General features: G+C 42.4%; 1 protein-coding gene across 4 annotated transcripts in view; it reads left to right on the top strand.

Annotated features, from left to right (window-relative positions):
• The window catches only part of ptk2ab (protein tyrosine kinase 2ab), a 67,816-nt gene that overhangs the window by 12,263 nt on the left and 33,264 nt on the right, over positions 1–22,289 (top strand). The window contains exons 2-15 of one of the 4 annotated variants that reach the window (XM_080858419.1): positions 1,666–1,892; positions 3,321–3,487; positions 5,998–6,085; positions 6,548–6,627; positions 6,719–6,781; positions 7,769–7,823; positions 8,830–8,970; positions 9,476–9,553; positions 9,918–10,025; positions 10,243–10,360; positions 10,586–10,628; positions 10,987–11,051; positions 17,895–17,912; positions 22,037–22,093. In XM_080858419.1, the coding sequence (XP_080714545.1) occupies positions 1,698–1,892; positions 3,321–3,487; positions 5,998–6,085; positions 6,548–6,627; positions 6,719–6,781; positions 7,769–7,823; positions 8,830–8,970; positions 9,476–9,553; positions 9,918–10,025; positions 10,243–10,360; positions 10,586–10,628; positions 10,987–11,051; positions 17,895–17,912; positions 22,037–22,093 (1,276 nt within the window). In that variant the 5' untranslated portion in view covers positions 1,666–1,697. Of the gene's footprint in view, positions 1–1,665; positions 1,893–3,320; positions 3,488–5,997; positions 6,086–6,547; positions 6,628–6,718; positions 6,782–7,768; positions 7,824–8,829; positions 8,971–9,475; positions 9,554–9,917; positions 10,026–10,242; positions 10,361–10,585; positions 10,629–10,986; positions 11,052–17,894; positions 17,913–22,036; positions 22,103–22,289 lie in introns of those variants that run through there. The other 3 variants (XM_080858418.1, XM_080858420.1, XM_080858417.1) reach the window with 3 other exon arrangements.

Here is a 22,289-nt window from a genome sequence, read left to right as displayed (position 1 = left end):
CAGACTTTACAACAACACAGGGGAGGTTAAAGGTTGTTTTTTTTCTTTCACTCTGATTTATATGCCGGGAAATGGCTGTGTGCATTCTAGGGTTGGTGGTGTTTACATTGCTCTTTTGTGCTGTTGTACAATTCTAAAGAGTCTCCGTCTCTTTTAATGGAGATGGTTACCCTCGACTAGTGAGATGTTTTTCTGTTTCTGTTGAACATAAAATGTTGATAGTAGACACAAAGTTCAGAAGGGAAGATTTTAGAGTGATTTACTTACAAATGTTGAGTAAACAATTAATTAAGGCAAGCTACTTTTAAGGTACTTTCTAAAACACATTTCAAACAATGTTAGGTAAGGAGCCTACTACCCAATTCATGTTTCACCGCTTTACAACCCTTTATACGTCATGTCTCACATCTACCTACTGGCGTCTGATTCCCCATTTCAGTTACCCTTTTCCGACTTTTAAAAGCAAATAAGTGGTGAGTGTCTTGACTGAACCCTTAGCCAGGAGATACCAGACTCTAACTGGGACCCAGGTGGATGTCTGCGCTACCTGTTGAGGTCCTGTGGCCTGCGTTCTGCTGTTCCCATGATTGCAGCTCATCATATCATGCTACCATACAGCTGACTGGCAGTGACGTGCCCCAGACGAGGTGTTTCGCAATGCTTGGAAATATGTCATAGTTATTTTGGCACTTGATGGGGAAAGACTGGAATATGGCTAGGAATGCTTGGCTTCATTCATGCAATGTTCTTGCATGTGAACAGCTCTCTGGTTTTAAAATCTATTAGGATCTTTACAATATGTGTACATGCTGAAACCTTTCTCTGTGTATTGCTATATTCTCTAAGCTCTCAATTTATGATGAACTGTGAAAAGACAGGGTGGTGACCTGCAAGCCCTAGTTCTATCTTGATGAGTTTAAGGCATACCCAGCTTATGTTCAAACCATGGATTAACTGAAGAGGATTCAAGCATTATTTTCCAAACAATTCCAGAGCCTTGATCCAGATTGCTCCAATGCGGAGCCAGATGCTTCTGGTTTCCTCACTCATGGTTGTTTGGGTATGAATTATTCCTGCCGTAAGCCTCCTGCGTAAGCCACTTAAGACGGGGGACAAAGATTGAACACCAACAGTCAGCTACAGTTAGACATCAACAGCCATGTTTGATCATCTTACCATGTGTTTTCATGTTTTGTACACCTTGTAGTATTGAGATGGATGCATGGTGCATAGTAGCAATGAAAAGAAAAACAGTGAATGTGGGTGGCATACTAGGATTCAGTTTTGAACCTGCAAACACACCAGAAATAATGAAGTGGCGCCGCTTAATTTTGAAACACTCACATAACATTCTCTTGCTTAAAGTTCTTTTTGGTTGCTAAATGAGGATGCATTTATATTTTTTAATTGGATGTCCTACCATATTAGAGTCTGACCTCTAGGTTGCTAGCATAATGCTAATGTGTCGACCATTCTACTACCAAAATTTAGCAACCAATAGAGAATCAACACTTCTGCTGCTAAAACCGCTGGTCAGTGTGGTCACCCACTTACTGCTCATGTGGCGAGCAGTCACTGCTACGCCTGCCTTTGGGGCAGGTTTATATTAAACATCCTGGATTTGGCACTATGGGTTAGGCCCTGATCAATCCCTCTCTTTTGCAGAATATGACGGACACCTAGCACCCACTAAAGGTATGGCGGCGGCTTACCTGGACCCCAACCTGAACAATGCGCTGTGTTCAGGGGTCAAGCCCCGGCTCAGTGCTGGGATGGAGCGCCCTCCTGGTACGCTGGAGCGACTGCTCAAGATCTTCCACTACTTTGAGAGCAGCAGTGAGCCTTGCACCTGGGCCAGCAACATCCGACACGGGGACGCCACGGATGTCAGGGTGAGGCCATGTGGCATCTCTCTCTTTTTCTTTCTTTCTTTCTTTCTTTCTTTCTTTCTTTCTTTCTCTCCCTCTGTCCCCTCCCCTCTCTATATATCTCTCTCTCTCCCTAGTTATATGCCTCAACATCTTTACCTCTCCCTCTACATTTCCCTCTGCTGCTGCTGTTGTGCTGGACTTCTAACAGTAAACAGCTGGGTGTTTTTTCCATGGTTTTTGCTATTCATGCTATTCATGCTATTCATGTTTCCCTTTGGTTCTTTTCATGTTGTTGCCAATCATCGTTTTCTTTAGGGTGAAATCCTGGAATTGGTGATATATCTGGCTTCAGTGATGTGTGGTCAGTGTAGGCAGTGCCTACCCTGTGATCGTCTAGGCTAAACCAGATAACTATAAAACAAATTCTTAAAATACATCAAGTCTCCATCTGTGATATGTTACTGTGATATATACTGTATATCGCTGAGGTTCACAAGCTCACTTCTTTTCAATTACAAGGGTAGATTCTGCTTTCTTTATCACTTTAACTTGGTTCATTTTGGAGTTTGCATATACATATTGCATACTTTGGGGCAAAGAAAAGGCCCAAGTAAGGAAAGGCACTGCTGTGTTTGGCACTGTGTGCTCGTAGCCTACTCATAGCTAATCAGCTTGCCTCACCACACATCACTGTGTGCTCGTAGCCTACTCATAGCTAATCAGCTCTCCTCACCACACATCACTGTGTGCTCGTAGCCTACTCATAGCTAATCAGCTTGCCTCACCACACATCACTGTGTGCTCGTAGTCTACTCATAGCTAATCAGCTCTCCTCACCACACATCATTGTGTGCACGTAGCCTACTAATAGCTAATCAACTAGCATATGCCATCTGTCATTTTCAAAACAACCAGAATGTTAAGAACAATTACATTTGATGGCTTATTGGACCATGTTTGAGATTTTAAACGTGTTTTAAGAGTGTAGTCTTTTGCGAGAAGGCAAACCTGTACAGATGTATTATTGCAGCGCTGACGACACCAATCACATTGAGCTCATACTCTGTGACTGAAGTAATAAATGGACTTCCTGTAAGTCCATCTGAGAACATCCATCACAGCTCAGGCTCACCTCACCTACTCCAATCAGCACAGCAACATATTATTCTCACCCAGTCAAACACCAAACTGTTCAAGTATTCATTATTATTATTAAGTTAATCATCAAGCTTACAGGTTTTAGTTCACTACCTTCCATGATGAATGATAACTAAACAGTATTGTGTTTGTGTGGTCTTCAAGATCAGATTGCAGGATAGCAGTAGGATCTTGTTGTGAACCTCATCCATTGATTAGTATGATGATCGTCTCAATCTAAAATGCATATTGTTGAATGGTCACAGTTGAGCCACGTTGGAGAGCAGTTTCCTGATGTTTGTCGTTCCACAGGGGGTCATCCAGAAGATTTTGGACATCCATAAGGTGAAGTGTGTGTCCTGCTTCGGTCTGCGTCTGAGCCACCTCAAGACAGGGGAGGTACACTGGCTGCACCCTGACCTTGGGGTGTCCCACGTGAGGGAGAGATTCGAGCGCATGCACCCCCAGGATGAGTGGAGGCAAGTCCCACACACTCCGAAACATCACTATTTCAAAAAGCCTAGCAGAGTTCTGTCATGTCAAATGAAAATTGAGATGTGGCATCTATTTTAACAGAGCTGTATTCTGGGCTAAGTTAAATAAAATAGATGTCTTAATCAGAATCACCCCACAAGGCGTATCAAAAGTTGCCCAATTGCACAGTTGTGGAAGAGGCTTCGGGGAGGGGGGGACACATTGTGTTTGTTGTGTGGACTCGTGGTCTAGAGTCATGACTCATGAAATGCGGGGACCCTTGGAGGATAAGTGCTGGCCCACTCTGCTCACTGCTCAGGCCTAATGAAGCACATTAATAGCACTTTTTTTAATTGCACTGTTGTTGATGTTGAAAGCACTGCCATAGCCGAGGGGGAATCGCCCTCCTTCTGCTCAGCTCTTACAATGAAGAGTCTTCTGAATCATTTATGCCAGGCTTTCATTTCCAGAGGTGATTCAGGCTGCTTTAGCCCTGTGGCCCTGTGGCCCAGCGAGGCCTAGGAGTTACTTACCCCCAGTGCCCCTTCAGTTGCCTCCTGCTGTGGGGACAGAAGACCAGCACTGAGGCCCAGTTTACTCGACAGAAGACCAGCACTGAGGCCCAGTTTACATAACGCTAGATTGCCTGAATCCAGACAGAAATTTCTCCGGATCGACCTTATGTTTACACAGATTTGGTCACTGAATCCTCGAATTGCGGTTCCAAAGTGTACAGATTCAAACCTGTCCGCAGATTAGTGTGTGTCTAAGGCCACGTTTAAACGGTGCTTGGATTGCCTGAATCCGGATTCATTTTTGGATCCAGTACATTTTTTTTTTTTTTATCACGTATACACGGAGCATGGACAACTATACAATAGTTATGAATACATTTTTTATTTACTAAATCGGTGTGATTAAAAAAAGTACCGGATCCGAAAATGAATCCGGATTCAGTCAATCTAGGGTTTGTGTACACGTAAACGTACAGATGGCTGAGTGCTGGTGCATTCTAATATTAATGCTCTCACTTTTTATCTCCCAATGTTGAGTACATTTGGGTAATTCGACTCTGGAATGATATAGAGTTGTGATGTTAGACAGATAATCATCTGTTCTTCAAACCACTGGGCTCTTGAGACTCACCCATCCTAACTGGGGTTGAGTCAGAGGATGCAGTCACCTCTATGTCTGTCATCGTGCTTGGAGAGGGTTGAGTCTGGAGGTCTGATGTGTTGTTCAGCTAAAGCTGTGTTTGAGTGTGTAGTGCAGGTGGGGTCCAGATGCTCCAACACTCAGACACGGTCCACAGTGATGCGGCGTTATCTCATGTGCTAACATGTTCTCAACGAAAGGCAGATCCGTTTCTGTTACTTTATATGCTCAATAAGAACTGGGCGGATTAAATACTTATCCTTCAATTGAGATGAATTTGTATGAAGTGTGAAGGCTTTAGAAATGTAAGAAAACAGTTAGCGATGTTATTTGAATGGATATGTACTTAATGCTTCAGTGCCTATGTCTGTTGGATCACATGCTCCTTTATGTGAAAGGGTTGTACATACAGTCATCCCTGTCTACTCCACTTTAGTCATATACACATGCATATCTATGGAGGATAGTGGACATGCACACCAGTACTGATTATCCTGGCAGGGAAAAATACACCTGTAATTTGCAATTACGCGTGTAGAGCAATAAATGTGGTTGCCACCAGGAAGATTACATGTTTCCCCTTCATGTCTGTAATAGTCTCTCTCCTTTGGCGCTGCAGCTGATCACAGACCAGGTGGAGCCCAGCATCACCCAGCTCTTTGAAATGCTTGGAGATGACTCATATCGCCTGGGCATGGATCACAAAGGATTTTCCGCCAGACTGGATGCAGTTGAATGAAACCTTCCTGATATCTTTGATCATTGCCATATGCGAGAGCGGTCTTGCTGGGGCCTTAATTAGCTCACTTTAGCTCAGCTCCCACTCTCTCCGAGGTCCCCGTCGAAAGCAAACTGAGTCTGACATTGTGAGCCTTTGGCGCTCGGGCTGCTTTTAAGATGCTGAGCAAGATGATTTGGAACAAAGTGCTCATCAGTGTCTGTCTGACAAACGCCTCTGTTCATACCGCTCTCTGCCAGCCTCAGTAATGGGTATGCAGGGAAGAGAACAGGCACTATTTCATAGAAAGGCTTCCACTTAGGCAGCATTTTTCAGTATGTTAACCAACCACTAAAGAAGTCAGGTGAAATGGTGTCAGTGAAAGTGAGGGTTGTGAAGTTGTCTCTGTATGTGCCCTGCATGTTAAAATGCTCCCCTGATGGCGTGTGGGTTTGTGTGCACCTGCTGAGCTCTGATCCTGAGCTCTGTGTGCACAGCTCTGACTCACTCTCTCATCTCCTCCATATTTACTGAGCTAAGATAAACCCACAAATCCCTCAGAACCCCCAGAATACAGCTGATAATATCCCCACAGCTCCCCTGAAAGCTGCCTTAAGAAACGCTGCGTTCTTGTTTTCTTAGGTATGAGCTGCGCATACGCTATTTGCCAAAAGGATTCCTGAACCAGTTCACTGAAGACCAGCCAACACTCAACTACTTTTATCACCAGGTGAGCCAAAGATCCTCGCACTCTCTTGGTTAACACTGAGGTGCTCAGTGGTGGAGACTGCAGCTCTGCAGCCTGTGCCTGACGAGGTATAAATAGGTCAGTCCCACTCAGCCTGTATTCTCTTGTGACTGTATGTGAGCGTAGGACAGGGGGTCTCCAACACTGACTAGGGACTATGTGAGAGGGATGTGGGCTTCATGTGAAATGGACTACAATCAGTCACCCCCTCACCCAATCAGCCCCTTCACCATGTCTTCACTATGTTGCCTGATAATCAGCGCTAAAGCTCGGATCTGGAGCATCGTTGAGAGTTCGTTGAATACCTTTTCCACTCCTTTTCCACTCCGCCTTAAATATCGGCATACACCACTTGTTCACTTGCGTCTGCTTCATCATTTTTTTTACCTTCACCCACGACCTCTGAAAATGCCTCATTTGTTCCTTGCTCTCTCTCTCTCACAGGTTAAAAGTGACTACATGTTTCAGACAGGGGATCAAGTAGACCAAGACATTGCACTCAAACTGGGCTGTCTTGAAATCAGGTGAGAGGGAGATGTTCTGACCTGTTAGTATGGACACTGATATGTATGATGGATTCTCATTTTATTGATTGCTTATTTTTTCCCGCTGCAGGAGGTTCTTCCGAGACATGAGAGGAAATGCACTGGACAAGAAGTCAAATTATGAATTACTAGAGTGAGTTTGTCTGTGCGCTGTAAAACATCATTTTAATGTTAAGTGCAGTTTAGATCCAAATGACAAATGACTTAAATAATACATAATCTATTAAGTGTACAGAGCTGTTGCCTGCGAGTTACAGCTGCCTCAACATGCTTAATGTTCTCTCAGTACAACCACACATGTTTATGGGCGTTGTTGTTCTATGCTGGGAGCTATTCAACACTACTTCTAGACTCCGCTGTGCATATTGGAGCCTCGTTGGCAGTGTGTGAAGTAAATATGGGTCAGAGTGAATGAACAGCCTGGTGTAACACGCTGGGCTCTATTTATAGTCACAGGACTAATTGATCCACACTCGTTTCCTGCGGCGGGGTCCTGTTCTGCTGGGGCCTCACTCGTGCCTTCTGCAATGCTTCACTCGTACTTTGTTGTTCATATGTGTGCAGCTGCCTTCGGAGCTGGAGGACTTAAGATGTAACTCTATGAAGTACAGACTTGGTTGAGTAGTCCAGGTCTGTGTGCTAGCTCACACGGCACCAGTGCAGAGGGCCTCAGCTAGTCCTGGGAGTCATTCTGACGGTGCCTAACTCTTATTAGCTGTCAGGTGCTAGTGTTGAGTAAACATCTCATGGTCTCATCTGCACAATGCTGGATTTTCCTAAATATCCCTTGGGATTAATAAAGTATCCATCTATCTATCTATAGATTAGCATAGACCACAAGATGGATATGAGCCTTGGTCCTCAGCCTCTCTCTCCATCAGACACAGGCCATGTGACCACCCATACACATGCTAATGGGATCTCATGGTCAAAGCCTGCCTGGACAGAGAACTGCTAGCTGAGGTGGTCCCACTAAATCTACCCACAAGCTGCTGCATATGCTAACGAACCTTAAGAACAATAGCTGAATTTGAGTAAGGATTCTAGTCTGTGTTGCGTCACGGCATGCAGAGTTCCCAGTTCCTCCAAACTGACTGTTGTTCTGTTCTGACTTCGACAGAAAGGACGTGGGGCTGAGGAGATTCTTTCCCAAGGGGTTGCTGGAATCTGTCAAGGTGAGTTTGATCGGCAGCATTCTGAGAACACAACTTCAGCAGTCTCCATTTCAGCTCTGAGTTCCAGCCGATTCAGTGTCATTATCTCCATGATAATGGGTCTGCCTGTCTCACTTTAACGTAGGCGCTCGCTCAGGCCCACTCGTGCTCATTCACTCAATTACACAGTCAGAAATAAGCCAGTGAAAGCTGGGTCTGAGTCAGTGTCGTTAGTTTCCCTCATACAGTGTGCGTGTATGTGTGTGTGTGTGTGTGTGTGTGTGTGTGTGTGTGTGTTTGTGTGTGTGTGTGTGTGTGTGTGTGTGTGTGTGTGTGTGTGTGTGTGTGTGCGTGTGTGTGTGAGAGTGTGTGAGAGAGAGTGTGTGTGAGAGAGTGTGTGTGAGATTGTTTGTGTGTGTGTGTGTGCACGTGAGCACTGGGAGATCTGTGAGCCCCAGGCTATCTGAGGCTCCGCAGGGGCAGGAACTCTGTATCAAGCAGGTGAACACAAGCACACACACACACACACACACACACACACACACACACACACACACTGACAGAGAGATAGATGTTGCTCTCCTGTACAGCTGCTCCTGGTTTCTGTTTGTGATGACAGACAGCATGCTTATTTGTCTTTGTAAGCAGCGTTTCAAAAGAGTTTTTGGTAGATTCCAAATCTAATGACCTAGATTACGCCTTGATTGTTAGAGGTTAATTAGCCTTGTGCCAATTGATGCTTCATGGTAATGTTTACATAATGACACCCACACAAACACACCATATTTACAACTTCATCACACTGTAAATTGCCCTCATTCAAGGTTCTTGTGTTCATTTATTTGAATTACTGAAATCCTTTACAATTAATATGATAAATATGCTGCTCAGTCAGCATTACTGTGTGTCATTTTCTAAATGAGTTGTTTATTGTTAATTTATATATAGAATAAATGGTTGATATTTTCACAAGTCATTCAAATGAAACCACTTTCATGCTAGCTCTCATCGCTTTCTCTGTCCTCAGGCAAAAGCACTGCGTAAGCTGATCCAACAGACCTTCAAACAGATTGCCAACCTCAACGATGCGCAGTGCATCCTCAAGTTCTTCGAGATTCTTTCGCCAATCCACAGATTTGACAAGGAATGTTTTAAATGTGCTCTGGGGGTAAGCATCTCTGGCTGTCTCTTCGGCTTTGACTTAATGAAATGGCTCTATTCATTGCGAACACTTGAAAGCAAGTACTTAGGCCCCTAGTGGTGTAACAGGATGGAGATTTCATTGTGAAAGGTTCATTCATTTGTGTTTATGTGGAGTGTTTTGGTTTTGCCAGCAAAGTCTGTCCAGTAGAACATCTTTGGATGTGTATTTGTAGTATTGAGAAAATATGTATCATTACAGGAAGAATGTATTCATTGAACGTACAGCCAGTCAGTGAAGGGGGTGTGGGGTGTTTTTGGATATTAGCCTTACAGGCAATCACCTGTGCACACTGTGTCAGAAAGCTGTTCCACAGTGACATCTGTTGGTAAAACAAATAGTAATCAGGTAGAGAACCAGTCTGTGTGTCTCTTGACTGCTTGCCCTTTAGTTGATGTGTCTCAGCACAAGTCCACTGCTGTGTTTAAAAGTGGGATTATTGATGTCGGGTCTGTTCTTCTGTCTTTGACAGACCAGCTGGGTTATAGCGGTGGAGCTGGCCATCGGTCCTGAAGAGGGCATCAGTTACCTCACAGACAAGGGCTCCACGGTAAGCTCTGCTGCCCTTCTCTTTCTGTCATTTAACCCATCACTCACTGCACATCAGGAAGGACTGTGCACTCGCAAACTGTCTCTTCATCACTTCTAACCTTCATCCGGTCACTAAAATGTGTGTATGTGTTAGTTTTTATTTGTTGGTGTGTATGTGTTAGTGTGTATGTGTTAGTGTGTATGTGTTGGTGTGTATGTGTTAGTGTGTATGTGTTGGTGTGTATGTGTTGGTGTGTACGTGTTGGTGTTAATGTTTGGTGTGTATGTGGTGGTGTATATGTATTGGTGTCTATGCGTTGGTGTTTATTTAAGCCTTGCACACTGCTGACCGAGCATTAACTCCCTCTGTCCTCCGCCTCCAGCCCACCCATCTGGCTAACTTCACGCAGGTGCAGAGCATCCAGTACTCCTGCCTGGAGGAGAAGGAGCGCAAAGGCATGCTTCTGCTGGATGTGGCAGGTGCTCCTGAGGTAACAACAACAGGAGGAATAACAACGACACTCACCATAGCAATGCTTACCATACAGGATTTGAATGGACTCTTGTAAAATAATACAGTAGAAAATACTGTGGTGTATATGCACCTATGTGCAGTGTGCACATGTTCTCAAGCATGTGTGTGTGTTGTGGGTAGTGTGTACTGCATGTGTGCTCATCACTAACACTAATCTCCCTCCTCTCCGTCAGCCTCTCACGGTCACCACATCATGTATGACCACCGCCGAGAACATGGCTGACCTGATCGATGGCTACTGCCGCCTGGTCCATGGCACGTCTCGGTCCTTCATCGTCCGAGTGCACAAAGGTAAAGATCCTTTCCCAGCTGTCTGGTGCTAACCATCGCTCACACCAACCTTCATCCTCTTCCTCTCTGCCCCCCACTGGAGCTTAGCTAGCCCAGCTCCTGCTGAATATACAGCATTTGTTTGATTCCGCTGGCAGACGTTTGTGACAAAGGGAAAGCTCTGGTAGTAAATCCTTTCACACTTGGCTCCAGCCTCCACTCACATGTGTGCTTCTTATCCAACAGAGGGAGAGAGAGCCTTGCCCTCCATACCCAAGTCAATGCCAAAGTAAGTGCCTTTTTTAAAGAACCTCTTAAATCCCCAAACGATAAACAGCTTTATTGAAAGTAATCCTAAACTCAGTGTTTTGAGAGTGTGTGGAGTAGAATGTGGCTTTGTTGGTTCCCTCTTCTCCTCTCCTGTCTTTGGCTGGACCATGAGGAATTTGTCTGTGTGTTGACGTGTGGAGGCTGGTCCCCCTCCCCCTCAGTCTTTACACCCCCCCCCCCCCCCCAGCCTCAGTCCCCTCCTCAGTGTGTGCAACTGTGTTACCCCCTCACTGCCAGACCTCAAGCGCCCTCTGAGCTCAGGCTGTGTGTCTGTGCAGGATGTATAGTGTTCATCTCCTTCCACCTATGTTCCACAGAGTCTCCAACCATGACAAGCGCTTGGAGGGCGTGAGGACGAGGACGAGGGCCATATCTGTCTCAGGTAAGAGCTCATGCAGGACAAGGGCCATATCTGTCTCAGGTAAGAGCTGGGGCAGAGGCCACTGCTTGAATGCTCCATCTAAGGTCAGGGCACAGGTCTGTGGAGCCAGATGTTGGACCTACAGTACTTGTTATTCTGACTGTACTTTTGAAATGGCACAGTGCTATCTTTGAACCGATTACTTGATTCCAGTGTAGTGTAGTGTAAAGCGCAGGGGCTCCTAGGTTCCTCTACTTTTTACATAGGTGTGGGCCATGTCTGGAATAGTCCTGTTTTCTAGAGTGATAGAAATGTGAAAGAAGTGCCGTGTGACTGAGACTGGTGGGTGCTCATGGGAAGTGTAGGCCTTAGATTCTGGGCCGTTCTGTTCAGCTCCAGAGTTGTGCTCAGAATAATGAATACATCTTATCCAGACATATCTGTGGCAAACACACACAAATCCAGAGCTTAGATGCCAATCGGCAGATTTGACATTTACTGGCATTTGTGCTGTGTGAGCGAGGTCTCTGAGGAGATAGCCATGGGAGTTTGACTTTGTACATGGCAGAAGATGCTTAACATGATGGACATATTTAACTGCAAAAAGACATGTTAAAACAAAGGCCATAACTCCCACAATATGGATTCTTACCAGGTGTATGTTATATTTTATTAAGCTGTTTACAGTTGTGTATGTTTGTTATTTAATCTTGCCACCGAAGTGTAGGAAGAGAAAAGTATGTAAGGGATAACGGCCTCCGAGCTGTACAGTTCTACAAAGATAATGGACGCTGCGGGGCAAAGAACTCCACGACGCGTAGCGGAGTCCATTATCTTTGTAGAACTGTACAGCTCGGAGGCCGTTATCCCGCTTATCTCCCGTTTACAACATCCAAAAATGTTTTTATTATTATTATTATTTAGAATTTCCTTTATCTTTAGGAAACTTAATATGCATAATAACCTGATGAATTCTTGATTTGAAGCCTAGTGCTCCCGTTAGAGAAAGTAGTGCGTATTTTGAAGAAAAAAAACCGTTACATTGGTTGTCAATGGTAACCATTCAAGAGCATTGATATGGAACGGCGATTTAACTTTTCTACTGGGACTACGTCCAAGGTGTCCATCTATACGAACTTATTGTACACCCCATTAGCCAATCAGAAAACAGTATTTCGTTCCAGAGGGAGATAAAGAATATTAACTTAGGCCTTGTGTTTGTAAATAGTGACGTGTGGAAGCCCTACATAGTCGAATAGATGGCCCACCCACAAAAGGGCAGATGTAGCTCACAGACCTGGACAAAGTGTGGGCATGTGCCAGCTCAACTGAATATATTGAGTCAGGTGTTTGGCGTGTGTGATGATGTCCTGCAGGGTCATCACCTCTGCTGCTCCACTTCTGAAATCTTAGTAAGATAAAATATCTTTAATCAAGGCAATGTATGCTTGTTTTTTGTCTGACAAGTTATTACTTCTTACAGGCATTTTTTGTGTTAGAACATTTCACTTGCTTCAAGTGTTTCAGTCCTTACTTATCTTAATAAGGGTTTATTACTTGTTACTGAGATTTTATTACTGGTTCTGAGCATGTTAATGCTTGAAACTAGAATTGCCATTATTATAAGGTGATCCCCACTTACAAGTACAAAACTGATTTGTCAAAGTCATAGTTTCTTATTTCAAGCATTTTATCCTTCTCAGTCAAACTACACTAAAAACAAGTACATTTGCCTAGATTCCAAAGATATCTAAGAATTATTTTCTCAATATATAGGCAAAGGTGCTTATATTCAGCAAATGCTAGCAACATCCTTTTGAAATGAGTGTGCATGCAAAGCAATTTATCTTGAAATCAGTCAAGCTACACTAAAATCAAGAACATTGGCCTAGATGCAAAAAATATTTAAGAATTAATATCTCAATATAGAGGGGAAGGTGCTTATATTCAGAAAATGCTAGCAACATGCTTTTGAAATGAGTGTGCACTGTGCCTCCTACACTGTAAAAAATCTAACTACGGTTTGTTCAGTATAGTTAAAATGATTAGTTATAAAGACAAGGAAATGTAAATACTGTAAATGTATGCAGAAATGCATGTTAGACCAACAATATGCAGCCTACTGATGTGTCAACATGTTTTAGAGAATAAGCTGAATTTAAAATTTGTCATTACAAGAAAGTTGGTATGGTTTGTTCAGTATAGTTGAAATTATTAGTTATAAAGACAAGGAAATGTAAATACTGTAAATGTATGCAGAAATGCATGTTAGACCAACAATATGCAGCCTACTGATGTGTCAACATGTTTTAGAGAATAAGCTGAATTTAAAATTTGTCATTACAAGAAAGTTGGTATGGTTTGTTCAGTATAGTTGAAATTATTAGTTATAAAGACAAGGAAATGTAAATACTGTAAATGTATGCAGAAATGCATGTTAGACCAACAATATGCAGCCTACTGATGTGTCAACATGTTTTAGAGAATAAGCTGAATTTAAAATTTGTCATTACAAGAAAGTTGGTATGGTTTGTTCAGTATAGTTGAAATTATTAGTTATAAAGACAAGGAAATGTAAATACTGTAAATGTATGCAGAAATGCATGTTAGACCAACAATATGCAGCCTACTGATGTGTCAACATGTTTTAGAGAATAAGCTGAATTTAAAATTTGTCATTACAAGAAAGTTGGTATGGTTTGTTCAGTATAGTTGAAATTATTAGTTATAAAGACAAGGAAATGTAAATACTGTAAATGTATGCAGAAATGCATGTTAGACCAACAATATGCAGCCTACTGATGTGTCAACATGTTTTAGAGAATAAGCTGAATTTAAAATTTGTCATTACAAGAAAGTTGGTATGGTTTGTTCAGTATAGTTGAAATTATTAGTTATAAAGACAAGGAAATGTAAATACTGTAAATGTATGCAGAAATGCATGTTAGACCAACAATATGCAGTCTACTGATGTGTCAACATGCTTTAGAGAATAAGCTGAACTTAAAATTGGTCATTAGAAGAAAGTTGGTAGACGGACGGGGTTACACGGATCTCTCTAAGGGGCTTTCATCTCAAGTTGGTGTCGTGCGACTGAGCGTCACAACTGAAGTAGCTACGGAATGAACAGGTGGAAAATAGAAGACAGAAGAGAGTACATAGAAAAGTGCGCGAACGCATCCAAGGTATAAGGGCAACTAATGTACGAATGTTAAATAACTAGCTAGCTTGTTTGTCCCCTGACTGTAACTAACGTTAGCTAAACGAAGGGTGACATTTTATGTAAAGTTAAAACATTATTTTAAACTCATATTTATTATTTATTAATCAAGCGATCGAAACCGTAGCCTTGTTGGCGCAGTGGGTAGCGCGTCAGTCTCATGATCCGAAGGTCGTGAGTTCGATCCTCACACGGTGTAGACAGTTTGGCCATCCTAACTGCTTAAAGAGCAAACCTTGAGAGGGTGCGTGTAAGAATTGTCCTAACTCGGTCCTGCAGCAGAAATTGCCTGCCCTCTGAGGCCCACCGGAATGGTGTTAGTGAGAGCGCAATAAATATTATTTATTCTCAATTATCTTTTTGTAGGACTCTGAACACCATTCACTGAACGAAAAAATCTTTGTTGGCAGAACTGAATATTATTAATAAGGACAACAGTGATATTGTAGTTGGTACAATCACACAGTAAATTGTTGGGAAAACGCAAAAATCTAAATGCAGACGGTTGCCTGCAAATTTCAAATATCCTCAACAATTTTTTTTTTACAGTGTAGGCAATTCATCTTGGAATAGGTCAAGCTACTCTAAAAACAAGAACATTGGCCTAGATGCCAAAAATATTTAAGAATTATTATCTCAATATGTAGGGAAAGATGCTTATATTCAGAAAATGCTAGCAACATCCTTTTGAAATGAGTCTGCATGCTAGGCAATTTATCTTGAAATCAGTAAAGCTACACTAAAAACAAGTACATTTGCCTAGATATCGTAAGAAATATTTTCTCAATATCTAGGAAAAATATATTTTTTTATTATTATTTTTCAAGCTTAATTTTTGGGCTTTTTGCCTTTAATCGGATAGGACAGTAGAGAAAGACAGGAAGCTAGCTGGGGGGAGAGATTGAGAAACGACTGCAATCTGCAATTGATCATTGAGATAATAGAGATTGTGCAGATAGCATTTGCCAAGGAGCTGTGGCACACGCAGTAGCAACCCTGCACCATGAATGGGTCTGATGGTGATACAGGTAAGAGTTCAAGTAAGAGTTCAGGTTCGAGTCTGACTTGCGGTCATTTCTCAATCCCTCCCTCCAGCTAGCATCCTGTCTCGCACTACTGTCCTATCTGATTAAATGTAAAAAAGCCCAAAAATGAAGCTTAATGAATGAAATAACAAAATCGCTGAATTTAAGCAAATTGTCTTAGTTATTGAGAAAATAATTCTTATGGTATCTAGGCAAATGTACTTGTTTTTAGTATAGCTTTACTGGTTTCAAGATAAATTGTCTAACATACAGCCTTATTCCAAGATGATGGTGCTATTATTTGCTGAATGTAGGCACATATTTCTACGTTTCGAGAAAATAATTCTTAATTTTTTTAGTTTTTAGGCAAATGCACTTGTTTATAGAGAAGCTGAACTTATTTCAAGATAAATTGCCTAGCATATAGCCTCAATTCAAGATGATGTTGCTGTCATTTGCTGAATACAAGCACATTTTTCTACATTTCGAGGAAATAATTCTTTTTTTTTTTTTAATTTAGGCATACAGTGGGGAAAATAAGTACTTGAACCCCTACCGATTACGCAAGTTTGGCCACTTGCGTGTGTGATCTATAATTGTAATGGTAGGTGTATATTAACAGTGAGAAACAGAATATCAACAAAAAAATCCAGAAAAATGCATTTTATAACATTTATGACTTTATTTGCATTTGATGCAAAAAATAAGTATTTGAACCCCTAGCAAAACTGACTGACAAAAATGACTTAGTACTTGGTGGAATAGCCCTTGTTGGCAAGCACAGACGTCAGACGTTTCTTGTAGTTTGTCACCAGGTTTACACACATCTCAGGAGGGATTTTGGTCCACTCCTCTTTAAAGATTTGGAGAGGATCTGCAAAGTTGCGTTTTCAATGGGAGGGAATGAGGTTCAAGCCCAATATTCCACGTTACATGGCCCATCCATAGTCCCCTTGATGCGGTGGAGTCGTCCTGTACCCTTGGCAGAGAAACAGCCCCAAAGCATAATGTTTCCACCTCCATGCTTGATGGTGGGTATGATGTACTCTTGGGGTCATATTCAGCATTCCCCCCCCCCCCCGTCAAACACGGCAAGTCGAGTTGATGCCAAAGAGCTTGATTTTTGTATCATCTGACCATATTCTGTCTCCCAATCCTCCTTAGAATCATTCAAGTGTGCAATGGCAAACTTCAGATGGCCCTTTACATGCGCTTCCTTGAGCAGGGGGACCTTGCGAGTGCTGCAGTACTTCAAAAAATGATGGCATGGTGGGTTGCCAATGGTTTTCTTGGGGACTGTGGTCCCAGCTGCCTTGAGATCATTCACAAGCTCCCCCTGTGTAGTTCTGGGGTTATTCTGCACCTTTCGAATGATCACTTATACCGCACAAGGGCATATCTTGCATGGAGCCCCAGACCTAGAGCGATTAACATTTGTTTGGTGTTGCTTCCATTTACGAATAATCGCACCAATAGTTGTCTGCTTCTCACCAAGCTGCTTGCCAATGGTTTTGTAGCCCATTCCAGCCTTGTGCATGTCTACAATCTTATCTCTGACGTCCTTGGACAACTCTTTGGTCTTACCCATGGTGGTGAGGTTGAAGGTGTGAAGTATGATTCTTTGGACAGGTTTCTTTTATAAACGTCACCAGTTGAGATCAGGTGTACCTTGTTAGACCTAATGAGGACTAATCTGTGTGCTTCTTGGGCACATAGCTGGTCATTGCGAGCCATAATTCTTGCTTTTTCCTTGGGGGTTCAAATACTTATTTTTTTGCATCAAATGCAAATAAAGTCATGAATGTTATACAATGCAGTTTTCTGATATTTTTTTTTTATATTCTGTTTCTCACTGTTAAAATACACACACCAATACAATTCTAGATCACACATTTCTTTGCAAGTGGCCAAACTTGCGTAATCGGTAGGGGTTCAAATACTTATTTTCCCCACTGTATATACTTGTTTTAGGTGTAGTTGTACTGATTTCAAGATAAATTGCCTTTATATAGCCTCATTTCAAGAGTATGGATCTAACATTTGGCAAATTTCAGCACAATTTCCTACATTTTGAGAAAATAATTCTTACTTATTTTGACAAACGTACTTGTTTTTAGTCTGGCCACACTAGTTTTAAGATATATATGGGTTCTTTGAGGCTAGCTATTTTAACTTTTTTTTTTAATCTCTTAGTAAGTCAAATCTTCCTGTTCTGTTGGCAGATAATTTAGCTGATTTTAAGCAATATTTGCACCATTTTATTACTTTTTTTTCTTGTTTTTGAAAGCAGTTTTTTTGCAGTGTGCCCTCTCTCTCTCTCTCCTTATATCCCATCCTCTTTTCACCTGTCCCTCTCTTTCTCCTCATACCCCATACTCTCTTCACCTGCCCTCTCTCCCTCCTCATATCCCATCCTCTCTTCACCTGCCCTCTCTCTCTCTCCTTTTAACCCACCCTCTCTTCACCTGCCCTCTCTCTCTCCTCATATCCCATCCTCTATTCCTGGAGTTCCATGATCAGGTCTCCAGTGTCGTGTTGACCTGGCTCTCACATTTGACCTCTTGTTTCTCTTTCGTTCTCTCTGGCATCCTCACTTTTGCATGCTGCATGGATCAGCAGAAGACATAAGCGGGGACGGTAATGTCTTCTTCCTTATCTGTTGTGTGTGTGTGTGTGTGTGTGTGCGTGTGCGTGTGCGTGTGCGTGTGCGTGTGCGTGTGTGTGTGTGTGTTTATTTTGTTAACTAAGGTGTAGTGAGGGAAAACATAGACCTTTAAAAGTAGTATAATAACTAGACGTAACGTAAAGCGTTACAAAATATGACCACAGACTTTTCAATAGGTTTTGCGAAAGAGTCATGGTTGTCAGTGTGTTTGTGTGTTTTTATGTGTTTTGTGTGTGTAAATTGTTTTTTTGTTTCAGTTTTATGTATTAAAGGAATTATTTGTGATAGATTTTGATGATTTGGTTATGTAATGTTTTGTGTACTACTTTTTTGTGGATTGTTTTGGTATATTTTTCTTTTGCAATGTAGTGGTTATGGGATGGGTTGACATGGCCCCTTAAGACAAACATACAAAAAACATGTGGCCCTCCTGGTGTCAGGCCACCTACAGGCCAGTTGGTGTACAGTCACATAAAAAAAAATATTGTATGGCCCCCCATGGACGGAATTGCACGAAACTTGGCATGCATTCATTTCGTGCACTTTTCGTGCACTTTCGAAGTTATAAGTGACTGGAGTTGTGAAGAGTGCATAGTTTGAGGGTCTGCCACGCCCACACCCTTCAAACTTTGTAAAAGATTCTCATAGCTTTTAATTCCCCATTGCTGAAGAGTAACCTGACCACGTTTTAAGGAATTACCATTAAATCTGTAGGAGGAGTTCAATCACATGCGAGGTGTGGAAACAAAGTGAAGTTTCCAACCACCAACAGGTGGCGCTATAGGTGATATCAGTCAGGCATATGTACGCGTTCGGGCCGGATCCAGCGTCCACCCTAAGACATTTTCTCTGGATCAAACAATGTACGCAAGAGTTATAAAAGACTTTGTGTTTTGTGGCAAGCACTGGCAAGTTGGCAAAGTTTGAGGGTCTGCCACGCCCACACCAGGGGTGGTACTAGACCTAGAGCTTTACTGGGGCACAGGCCCCCAACTCCCAATACATTTTTTTTTTTTTTAAATGTGTGCGCAATATGAAATAAATGGCTAGCCTACGGATACAAGCTTCAACATCATTATTGTCACTGACATACTGTACGCCATAGGTCTTCAACAGGGGGTCCACGGAGGTACTGCAGGGGGGTCACGAAATCTTTGGTTGATGAGACAATTCTTTTTAAATATTTCTTTAAAAAAAATGTTTTTTTAAAAATCCCCACAAATTTAAATGTCTTCCGAATCAGAATTGTATTTATTCCCTTTAAATTTACATTAACATAAATCCAACACATTGTAGATAACGTATAAATTGATCAAGAAGATGTTATCTTTCAGTCCAATGCACACATTCAGCTACCCATAGGAGCTCTCTCAAGCTGGGCAGCGGTTCACTTACAGCACCTTTCATGCAACTACGACAGCACAGGCACTAGCCAATCAGATCGCGTTTATGCTCAAGTCTAAATAATGCGAAGATCAAAAATAAAAGATGGCGGACCAAACTCCGTATATGGTCCTGTTTGTACCTATAAATTGGTAGTTTGACAGGTTTTTGCTTAGATTTTTTTTTTTAATTACAGAGAAATAGACACTGAACAAGGTCAAAAAACCTTAATTGTAACTGAAAAATAAGTCTGAGAGGATTTGCGAGGTGTATCAGCCCCCTATCTAATGTTAGTAGTTAGTAGTTAGTACTACCTACAAGGTTAACAACTTGCTAGCGGTGTGATTGGTTTGTTGACCTGTCAATCTCACTATAACGTCTCTGTTGTCAACACAACCCCATGCGCCAGACTCCTCCTCCGTCATCCGTTGGATCGTGTCAGTCAGGAGTTATTGAAAAGAAGATACATCTCACTAATGTGGGAGGATGTGTGCCATCGAAAGATGCTTGAGGATTCACTGTCCCTTCTTTATGTATGATGAAATCTGCAAATTATTTGAATAAGTTGTTATTAATTGTATGCAAGATGTATGTTTATAAATGGCAGTGGCACGGCCACCCTGTACATTTCAAACTACATTTTATAGAATTTATATAGTAGGGGGTCCCTGCTCATCTCGCCATCAGTTTGGGGGTCCCTGGCCTGAAAAACGTGGAAGACCCCTGCTGTAGGCTATATTAAACCACTGGTAAAGATACAAGGATATTCATGAGTACAATATAAGGATATTTTATGCACATTTGCACACCTCAAAGATTTACAAACAGCATCCTCTTACTACAACCATTTAAGATTAGAAAAACAACTGGTTCAGGAAAGCAAAGTAACTAACAAACATAAACAAAAAGTATCTTTCTTTTATGGCAGTATTATGCAGGATGCTCCCTTCTCAGGAGAAGCTGGTGTGCATTATTAGGCTAACAAACTCTAACAAGATGGTAACATCCAAAATGCATAGGCTACTTTTACAGGACTCTGTCTACACATATAAATTATAAATACATAATTGTCCCCATGTGTGCATGCAGCCTACGCATGGTGTGAGTGTGTGTGTGAGGGAGAGAGCGCAAGCTGGTAAAACTGTTGCTAACATTAGGCTACAAAGACGGTAGTCATTGAAAAACGGGTGCTAATTATGTGGGGAACATTCTCTAACATCGATCAACTTGTCATTGTTTCTGTCAAACAAGTTGTGAATTTGTTGTAACATTAAAACAGCGGACGACTTACTTACTCCGCTCCAGCGGTTTCCAGTGTGTGTTTACAACGAAACACTCGGAAGAATCACATGAACGATTTCATTGGTTGTTGCGTTAAATCTGCTATTTCCTGATTGGCTATTATGGCCCATTTCTTTTTTCCTTTGTATTTTTATTGGCTGGTAAGTGACAGGCTCGAGTCAGTCAGGACAGAAAGCAGGCAGGGAGATGCGCCCATGAATGCCGTTGGACAGCGAGAACAGCGCAAGAATTTTACTGCGGCACTGGAGACTTTTACTAAGGCACCTGCCCCAGTGAATAAGTTCTAGCGCCGCCCCTGGCCCACACCTTCCGACTAATGAGAAATTTTCTATAACTTTTAGTCGCCCATGGCTTAAAAGTAACCTGACCACATTTCAAGGCGTTACCATTACCGGTGTGCAAACGCCGTCAAAACGCATCTTCCACTCAAAATGGCCGACTTCCTGTGGACCTGCCACCATGGCGTCAAGAGACTTTTTGGTGCGTCCAAGCATGATGAAGACGTGTACCGAATTCCGTCAAGCTACGCCAAAATAACCCCAATGCGCAGGTTTTTTTGCAATGTTCTAGGGGGCGCTACAGAGCCATTTTGCTCCATCCATGGACAAAAACTCTACCGAAGATGGACTGTTACAGGCTTGATGTCCCTGGCAACTAGGTGGCGCTATACATGTAATGGCCGGTTATGGTATGGGTTGGCATGGCCTCTTAACACAAACATACAAGAACAATTTGGCCCTCCTAGGCCCTACTGTTCTCGGGATATTCGAAGAAAACTGTGTCGTGCACCTACAGGCCAGTTGGTGTATAACCATATAAATCAATTTATTGCATGCCCCCCCGTGAACGGAATTCCACGAAACTTAACATGCAATCAAAAGGTGTCATAATGATCCCACACCTCCGATATCGTGCAGTTCTGACCTTGTCAACTTCTCAGCTGTCGCGTGGCGGTCATAATGATGGGAGGATTGTGGTCAACTCATAGTGTGAGTGCTTAGAGCCAGGAATGCTGTTGTCCTACAGCCAGATATCCCTGCACATTGCGCTGTGTTCCACCACCTTCTCATCTGAAAACATGGAACATTTCTTTGTAAGCTGACGGAATGACACCATGACTAAATGTGTTGTTCCAGATTGCACTTCTCAGACAGAGGGGAAAAAACACATTCTTCTCTCTCGCCCTCACATCCTTTGCTCTCCTCTGCTCTTCTCTCAAATACATGAGCTTGCTTGAGCAGCGTTTACTCTGCTGACAAACCCAGCTAAGTCAACAGGGTGCTGTTTGTATGTATGTAGGATTGTGTGTGTGTGTGTGTGTGTGTGTGTGTGTGTGTGTGTGTGTGTGTGTTTGTATTTCTCTGTCTGTGAGATGTAGAGCCATCATTGCAATGTCTTTATGTCTTGACAGAAACAGATGACTATGCTGAGATCATAGATGAAGAGGACACCTACACAATGCCATCAAGTAAGTACAGTAAGTACCGTTTAGATTTGTATATTTGTTGTTAATCAGAATTATAGTGTCAGCCAAAACTTTCTCTGAAACATCCAATGTTTCCCATGCCTTTTGATGTTGGTGTGTGTGTTTGTGTTTGTGCGCGCTTGTGTGCCTGTGTGTGTGCCTGTGCCTGTGCGTGTGTGTGTGTGTGTGTGTGTGTGTG

The sequence above is a fragment of the Sprattus sprattus genome (genome assembly GCF_963457725.1).
Source record: "Sprattus sprattus genome assembly, chromosome: 19".
NCBI classification, from domain to species: domain Eukaryota; kingdom Metazoa; phylum Chordata; class Actinopteri; order Clupeiformes; family Clupeidae; genus Sprattus; species Sprattus sprattus.
The sequence above is the reverse complement of the archived record's forward strand: the minus strand, read 5'-3'. Positions and strand labels throughout refer to the sequence as shown.